The sequence below is a fragment of the Castanea sativa genome, chromosome 4, assembly GCF_040712315.1.
Source record: "Castanea sativa cultivar Marrone di Chiusa Pesio chromosome 4, ASM4071231v1".
NCBI lineage: Eukaryota > Viridiplantae > Streptophyta > Magnoliopsida > Fagales > Fagaceae > Castanea > Castanea sativa.
This window is the reverse complement of record NC_134016.1, coordinates 25,305,231-25,314,384: the sequence shown is the minus strand read 5'-3', so window position 1 is coordinate 25,314,384 and position 9,154 is coordinate 25,305,231. Positions and strand designations below refer to the sequence as shown.

Below are 9,154 nucleotides of genomic sequence, written 5' to 3'. Positions count from 1 at the left end.
GAAACTTTTTTTTGGGTGGTATTTTCATCTCTTCAATTAAGATTTTTTCTGTTATCGCGCACCCTTAGTGCGGTAGTCACTCCACAAGTATAAGTGCTTGTGGGGTGTTGGGAGTAAGGACCAGAGTTCAAGTCTTTAGGAGGGATTTTCACAAACGTATACGCTTAGATTAGGCTAAAGTAGAATTTCTATCTTGTATCTGAAAAAAAAAAAAAAGTTTTTCTTCTTTATTTAAGTTTTTTTTTTTATCCTTCTTTTTCTTTTTATAAATTTTGAACTATAGAAAATATTGATAAAGTTAAAAAAGATATGAAGATATATGATATATCATTTGAGTTTGAGTTTGACTTTTAAAAAATATAGAGATATATACACAAAAAAAGGATGTATGTGGTTACTTACTGTGGCTCCACCACTTTTTATTTTGAAACGAGTAATTGAAGGGGTTTTCAATGCAGCTCAATTACTCACACACTATTTATCACAGTTTCAATTAAATCTCCACCTTTTACTGCTACACACATAAAAAGGGAAATTTTGGATAGGGTCGGGGGACAATTGCCCCCTTTTGACCCGCCGCTCTGCCCCTGACTACCAATAACATTGAAGAATTAGAAGTTGTTCATTTTGGTTTAAATCTGGCTTAGAATTTAGGGTTTAAACATATTAATTTACAAATAGATTCTACCCGAGTTATGCAATGGCTAACACATGATGGTGCTTACGTGCCATAACTTTATGTTTTCATTAATGATTGTAGGTCCCTTATCACTCGCGAGTGGATCGTCATTCTTGCTCACATATACTGGGAGGCTAATGGATAGGGACAGAGCTAGGATTTGAAGTTAGGGGGTTAGTTTTGTTGTTGATTGCGTGCAGTGGCTCTAGCTTCCAACATGATTGCTTAACAGCTAATGGTTTTTTTTATTTTATTTTTATTTTTTGTGTTTTTTATGTGTGCATCTAGGTATGGAAAAAATTATTTTGTTTAAAATTTTTTAAAGGGTTAGGTTGTTTGTTTTTTGGATAAAATTGGCTCATTGAATTTAATTGTTTTTAGCTTTACTATTCGTAATTTTTGTTGTTGAATAATTTTTTTGGGCTTGTTTATTTTGCTTTAGATTTTAGATTTGGCCTTTAAAAGGAGGAAAATGCTAGAATCACAAACTTTTTTTTATGAAATATTAATGTGTTGAGTTGTTATTAGTAAGTATTAATGTGATGTAAGTGATGGGCTTAAATGCAAATCAATAAAATTGTACTACGTCAACAGTTTGTAAAAATGTTATAGAAAAGTTTGTGGCTAGAGCAGTACTCTTAAAAGAATCAATGATAATGTTAAGGGGGGCAAAGTGTGATTTTATAGAACAAAATTACTTATATTACTGTCTATGTATATATTAATTTTTTATTAAAAAATAATTCAGTGGGGCCATTAGCCCCCTACTCCAAGTCTCCCTCCGTCCTTACTAATGGAGTGGCTAATGGACTAGCTAAAAGGGGAAGCTTACAAATGGATAGAATTTTTGTATATGAGTATTGCCCAAGTTTTATGTATGAAAAGTATCTCAAAGATGTTTGTCAAATGGCACTACTAAAAAGTGCTATGTAATAAACTATGTGCTCTCCTAATCTGTCTATTTGAATAAATAAAACTTCCCTATGTAAATAAAAGAAGGCTGAAGCATTTATTGGAGTAACAAATTTAGCGAAACATGGTTGGGGTGACACATATCTATATCTTGATATCATTAACAGAGGAGATGATGAAAGTTGTAACCTATTTCTGTATGTGCTATCTTCGGTGGGTTGGCGGCACAAAAATTGTTGAATTAGAAAACAGGAAGGTGCCTATGTATATATTAAAGGGCTGTTTAGTTTGAAAATAACTCAAAACTCAAAACTCAAAACTCAACTCTCATTTCTCATTTCTTATTACTCAATCCTCAAACTCATATCTCATAATCTACTTTTCCCTTAACTTAGTTCAACTTTTGTTTGGTTTAAGTTTTCAGGTGATATCTTACCTTTTAAAGTCAAATTTTTTTTGGCCGAGTGGAGCCCACACACTGTTCTCGTTAGAACAGTATTCTTCTTCCCCACGTATTTTTTATCTCTCCTTTTCCTTTCATTTTTCTCTCTTGCTTCTTCACTTTCCTCTAAAACTCTCACTCATTTTTCTCTTCATAATTATCTAGCTCTCTCTCCAATCGACCCAATGCTGGCCTCCTACCACCACCATTCAACCCAGCTACTACACTAATTCACCACCCTTAACTCATGAAACCAACAACTAACGCCACAAAACCCCAACAACCACTGAGGAGTACGCCACCATATACAACCCATAACCACACTGATCTCAACCCACAAAGCCAACACCACCATAAACAACACATAAACCCACCGAGAAACGGATCTTTAATTTGGGATGAGAAAGGAAAAGAAGAAAGCAGAAGTAAAAATATTTAGGGATGAGAAAGGCGGAGAGGAAAACTGTTATTTAAACGACGGTAACAAACTGACCCATAATAAAGTAAAATCTAACTTGATAAAGACTAGTCATAAATGTGCATTCCAACACTTTTTTTTAATACAAATTTGCCATTGAAATCGGTTTTCATCACTTGAAAGCATCTCAAATGTGATTTCAATTTTTATCACCCTACATCAGATTTTTGGGAAATGAGTGATGAGAATTGAGAATAAAAACTAAACCAAACAAGTTGTCTTGAGGTAGGACCCACAAATTTAGTAATTGAGTTATGAAAAGTGAGAATTGAGTGATGAAAACAAGTTAATCAAACACCCCCTAATTTTTTATAAAAAATAATCCTGGGTGCCATTTCCCCCTAATTCAAGCCTCCCTCCGTCCCTGGTGATGGAGTGGCTAATGGACTAGCTAAAAGAGGAAGCTAGCAAATGGATAAAATTTTTATATATGAGTATTGCTTGAGTTTTGTATATGAAAAGTATTTCAGGGATGTTTGTCAAATAGGCACTATTAAAAATTGCTATGTAACAAATTATGTGCTCTCTTGTTTGAATAAATAAAATTTTCCTATGTGTAAAAAAAAAAAAAAAAAGAAAGTAAAAATACCAATCAAGTGTTGGAGTAACAAAGTTGGCAAAACATGGTTGGGGTGACACAGATCCGTATCTTGATATCATCAACAGAGGAGATGATGACAGCTACAACCTATCTCTGTATGTGCTATCTTCGGTGGGTTGGCGGCACAGAAATTGTTGAATTAGAAAACAGGAAGGTTTTGACATTTGTCCCCTTATGCATTAGATATTTCCTCGAACCCATGAGATAACCTTGTATGATGGAGATACGTGATACAGACCATTTGCGGGATTTTCTGACTTAATAAGTGCTTTGGACGCCACATATTTTTGACTGGGGCTCAGCCCGTGATTCACCTTCTGCGCAAATCACATGGATTGCGCTTTGCTCAATGTGCACCATTACATCGCTCTAGTGGCATTATTTTTAGAAAAAAATTTCAGACTACACTCTATTATGTCACAACTCTAATGCTTCAGGTTATAAACGATGGAAAAAAAAAAAAGAAGATTCATGTGAAATTAAGTAAATAATAAGTTTAATATTTATAGTTTGCTACATAAAATAGCTGTGAAAAATAACAAAGTAAAGGATGTGGTCTCTTATTTTTTTTTAGTGGCAGTAGACTTTAACAATACGGAAGCAATTCAAGTATCAATATAAATAAGATTCTCAAAAAAAAAAAAAAAGTATCAATATAAATAAAAATAAAATAAAGCTTGTAGAACATTTATATCAGATAATGCAAAATAGAGAAATGGTTTAATTTTACATATTTTAAGTCCCAAAATAACTCACATCAGTCAAGTTAAATGCGTAAGTTTGTGTAGTTTTTTTTTTAATAAGTAACCATAAATTTATACTGGCACTATTCATTTTACATTTAATTTTTTAGTTTTTTAATCTTTATTTACATATTTAAGGATGAAAGGAAAAAAATGAATGGTGGTTGTTGAGAGTAAAAAAAGAGTCAACAATTAAATAAAAAAAATATTTTAGTAAAACAGAGTTTTGAATAGATAATTTGATGCAATATTTGATTTCTTCCGTAACTATCTTAAGTTTCTTTCAATGGAGTTCCTTTCCATCCATTGGTCTAATTCTGAATCTTATTTGCATAACAAGTAATACTAAATATCGATAAGGGCTAATACTTGCCCTATACAATGATAGAGAATGAGGATTTGAGGTAGAATACTCCAGTAATGAATTAAAGCGGGGATACATGCATCAAGTAGGATACCACATCATCAGGTGTGGCTTGATGTATTTAGGGGCATAAGTAGAAAGCAACTATTAATTAACATGAACTATGGAGAATTTTTTTTTTCTTCTTTTAGAAAGTTTATAGACAAAAAATTTAACAAAACTTTTAATACTTATTGATGTGGCAAATTGATAATGATAAGTAAAATAGTGATATTAATGGTAGACCTAGATAAGAACTAGTAAAAGTTTGCTAACTCAACTATTGTGAAAAATATTATGAATTTTTTTGTATATTGCTCTATGTTTTTTTTTTTAAGTGCAATATTCATAATATTTTTTACAACAATTGCTAGGTGCTGAGTTGCTTCTTGTTTCAATTTGAACCCACCACTATATATATATATATATATATATTTTTTTTTTGGCCATCAATAACAGACTATAGCAACCTGCTACTTAGGATTTAATGTAGAAGTATTGTGAAAAACATCGTGGACATAAATTTTTTTTTTATTTGATAAAAAATATTATTTTATTTATTGGAAATAATTAACCAGTTAAAATTTAGGGGCTTTTTTTGCTTGGGCTTGGACCAATTGCATTTAACATTCAGCCGGCACTGCACATCATATTAAAGTTTCCAGTCATTTACATAAGAAGAAGAGAACAACGTAAAAGAAACTCTCAATCACCTGGTTAAGAAACCAACTAGTTCAAATAATAATTTTATCATTTATTTCAAAATTAAATGGGCAAACACTAAGATAAAACTATTAAAGTAAGATGCTGATTGACGAGGAACAAGCCTCTACATAAGATAGCAATGGAAGAAATCAACCATCACAGAAAGATCAATCAGACAGGACAGGTTGAATAAATCTTCTTATGGTTTCCAGAGGATGGTGGTCTCTGCAATCATGGAGGTGACCACATATGGATCCATGTTAGAGGCAGGCCTCCTGTCCTCAAAATAACCTTTGGCAGCTTTCTCTGTCTCTCTGCCAACTCTAACTGAGGCTCCACGGTTTGCGACTCCCTGTTGATTAACCAAACGGTAAGGGATTGATAGTTTGTGTTAAAATTGATAGCAGTATTTTCAAAGTCAATAATAGTGTGATTCTATGCTAATAAAATCCAAGCAACGCTATATACAAAAGACATTTGACAACACTTTTGAAAAGAGCTAGACTTGCAAACTTGTAATAGTTTTCATTTGGAAAACCACTGACATCACTTTTTCAGCTACGACTAACATACTACCACATTTGTCAATAGACTTTTACTCTTAAAATCCCATTCATCTTGTCCCCTCTTATTTCTTTCACTGATACCCAATTCAGCATAATTCATCACAGCAGCATTTTCAAAGTAAGAGGAATTTTACCCATGAGAAGTTGTTGATGTCTGCTGTTTCATGCTTTCCAGTAAGACGGCGATCATTGCCTTCCCCGTAAGCTGCAATGTGTTCCTTGTGCCTCAACTTGAGCTTTTCAATGGCTTGTTTGATCACTTCATACCCCCCATCACTTCTCATGGACTTAGTACTGAATTTACCATATTGAGCCAAGAAGTAAAGGTATTAAAATCACATGCACAAGTTAATTAAAGTTCTTACTAAGAAATCACATATAATACCTATAGTTAGTGTGAGCACCAGCCCCATTCCAGTCTCCCTGGTGACACAGTGTCTCAACAAAGTTAGTCCACATTAAAATTATAAGAATGCCTAACCATGTGTGCGCTCCTCAAAATATGAGACTAGATGACAATCTAACCTCAATAGGTTTAGGATCAAAGGAAAGCGTCACTCCAGCTATCTCTGTAATTCTCTGTATTTCAAAGAAAATTTCATTAAGGAACATTTCCTCTAAGTTTAGTTCAAGTAAAAAATTATGATTATCACAATTAAGCATCTAATATATGAGGAAAACTAGATTTAATTACCTCTAGAATGTAACGAGCAACCCAAAGCTGGTCTCCAGCAGAGATACCACCAACAGGGCCAACTTGGAACTCCCACTACAAAACAGATTAAGACATTAAGGTTTGGAAAAGTAATCAACTAACTTAACATATACATTCAAAGCCAATAAGATTTTGGAGACGATTAAAACAACAGAATCTGATAAAAACTAAAACAAGAAAATTGTTTTACCTGGCCAGGCATCACTTCTCCATTGATGCCACTTATGTCAATGCCAGCATGAAGACAGGCTTTGTAATGAGAATTTACAATATCACGGCCAAAGGCTTTGTCAGCACCAGTTCCACAGTAGTATGGTCCCTTTAATCAAATATACACTTCCAGTTATGCCATGTATAAACAGCATGGAAACTTATTCGAATAAAAAAGAGGAGCTTAAGTTAGTAAATTACAACCAGGATCACTCTAAATTCTGATGGAATATAGTACCAACACCATGCCTTTCTTTTATCAAACGAGTTCATGTATGTGTGTGTATATATATATATGTGTGTGCGTGTGCGTGTGCGTATATATATTATATATAGAAGTGCCTAGAATAAGCAAAATGAGACCAGTATTTATGATTTAAATTGAAATTTGGCAGGAGGGAAATCCGAACATTGGAAACTAACATAAATACATATGTTTAATTAATGAGCAGTGTTTATGGTGCACAAGTTGAAGTTACATTTTTCAAGTTGGAAATTGTGTCTAAAATTGTGCAAAATTACGCACAAATTGAAGTCACAATTTCAATTGTTTTTTTGCGTGTAAAATAACTTGTGTGCTCAATTTTTTTTTAATAAAGTTCAAACTACAAATTTGAGAGGAGAAAGATTTGTAACCTGTGGTCCAGGATAACCACCGAGAGGCCACCCAATAGGCCACTTCACTTCTTGTCGCAACAAGGTGTACTCCTGCTCTATACCGTACCTGTTTGTTTACATTAAACATGTCAAAACAAAATAGTACCCCAAGACAAAGGGAGAAAAGTTGGACAAGAATGAAACACTCGGAAACTATAAATTAGAACGTACCAAGGTTCCTCAGCAATAACATCAGGATGGCTGAAAATTTTTTCAGCTTTGTACCTCGCATTTGTTGGAAGAGGCTCTCCAGCTGGAGTGTAGGCATCACACATAACCTATGGATTTAAATTTAGATAAATAACTATATAACTTAAATTTTAAACATACCACAAAATGGACTGCTTGATTAATAAAACAAAATAAGACCATTAAATAAGTGAAAGGGACTTACAAGAATGTTATTGCCCCCCCTAAATGGGTCCCTGAAAATCGCTTGGGGACTATATTTTAAAGACACCAACAAAAAGTAAATCCACTTATATATTAAAAAATAAAAATAAAAGAATGAAGAAAAAATAAAGAAGAGAGAAAGTGGCAGAATATACTATAAGATGACTTCACTGTCTTCCCCAGAAGCCTGGCCTGTGCTGGAACCATCATAGTTCCACTTTGGAAGCTTTGCAGGATCAGTAACTGGTTCAGGAAGAGTCTGTTTATAGGAAATTGAAACAACGAGTTTAACGTTAACCATAACAAATAAATTTTTCTCAAAAAATTTAATAAATATTATAGAGAATAATTAAAAATGAAAAAAATAAAAATAAAAATAGTTACCCTGCCTTTGCTTCTAATGTCCATGCCAGATCCACCAATCCTGTTCATTCATTAATGCAAAGATAACATAATAAACTTAACTAAAAAATATATTATCAAGAGCAAATGTTATAAGATGAAACTCTCTAAAAAAATGCTAATAATAACCTAAAATAAAGAGCTACAATGATTTTGCAGAAAGAGAGATATTAATTCCTAGTAACATAAAGATTAATATATATTAAAGTTTTTATCTTTTGATAATTCGATAAATGTAGTAGGAAGCTTTGAACTTGACTACAAGAGATGTTGGTTGAGTTACAAGATTTTAAGTCTTGATTTGACCTAAATACATATACATACATATATATATATATATATATTGAAAAGAAAATTGCACTGCTAAAAGGGCTTTTCTTTTCACCGAGTGAACATGGAAATATAATCTATTTTAAAGGCGAAAAAAAACAAAGAAGATACAGAAAGAGACATTAAGAATTGAGAAAGCTCACCATATGTACTCTGCGATCACCTTCTTAGTGGTGTCAGTGAGGTTGAGATTAATAAGATCTGAAAGAAGAGACATTTCGACCTAAGAAGAGGAGACTGAGAACGATAGGAACGGATCTACAGATTCTAATGATAAAAGACTAGCTAGTAATGTATTTATACAAGTGTGAGAGTGCAATGTAGAGACGTGAATATCGGAGTAAAAAACCTGAGGTGAATATTCCAAAGAGTTACGTGGTCCAATATTAGTGTTACAGATCCTATATTTGTAACGTAAGGGTTACACACGTACGGTGATAACGTGGTTGAATGGTCACATACCTTTTTAAGCTAACTTTGAACTGTAAATGAGCTGTGTTGTCATTGGTGGGCCTTCAGCTTGGGGCCAATAGGGCCCATGTGAGTAGCCCAATAAAACTTAGTTCTAGGGTTTATCTCATTAATTTTATTTATTTTTTTATTTAAATGAAGTGTGCGATTGGCATTAGAATTTTACTTAGCTTATTTTTGTTATTATTCATGAATTTCACTACACTTTTTGGAACTACTTATAGGTTTAACTGTACTAATTTAGCTTAAGTTTTACCTTTATTTACAATACTTCTTGCAAAAAGTTTTCAGTTTTAGATAAATAAGCTATTTCCAAATAAACCTGAAGTAAACTATTTAAACATGAATTCTTAGAAATACATGTGAAAATATGCTCATACATCATGTACGAATAACATCTTTTATTAAGGGATAAGATATCCTTCCAAGTCCAAACTCGTCATTTTT

General features: G+C 32.9%; 1 protein-coding gene across 1 annotated transcript; it reads right to left on the bottom strand.

Annotated features, from left to right (window-relative positions):
- Nucleotides 1-4,988: 4,988 nt before the first annotated feature.
- LOC142631677 (glutamine synthetase nodule isozyme-like) lies at nucleotides 4,989-8,532 on the bottom strand. The gene is made up of 12 exons (XM_075805906.1): nucleotides 8,380-8,532; nucleotides 7,889-7,928; nucleotides 7,660-7,763; nucleotides 7,506-7,554; nucleotides 7,283-7,389; nucleotides 7,091-7,178; nucleotides 6,435-6,563; nucleotides 6,224-6,298; nucleotides 6,055-6,108; nucleotides 5,915-5,952; nucleotides 5,664-5,823; nucleotides 4,989-5,315 (listed from the first exon to the last, which is right to left on the bottom strand). The coding sequence occupies exons 1-12, from the start codon at nucleotides 8,451-8,453 to the stop codon at nucleotides 5,163-5,165; spliced, it is 1,071 nt and encodes a 356-aa protein (XP_075662021.1). The 5' UTR covers nucleotides 8,454-8,532; the 3' UTR covers nucleotides 4,989-5,162.
- Nucleotides 8,533-9,154: the final 622 nt, after the last annotated feature.

Bases quoted from the DNA above. Each gene is read 5' to 3' on its own strand.
- LOC142631677 (XM_075805906.1), bottom strand. From the start codon at position 8,453: ATGTCTCTTCTTTCAGATCTTATTAATCTCAACCTCACTGACACCACT. The intron at 6,109-6,223 runs GTAATTAAATCT...TTTGAAATACAG, and splicing joins TTGCTCGTTACATTCTAGAG to AGAATTACAGAGATAGCTGG. The intron at 5,316-5,663 runs GTAAAATTCCTC...GTTAATCAACAG, and splicing joins ACATCAACAACTTCTCATGG to GGAGTCGCAAACCGTGGAGC.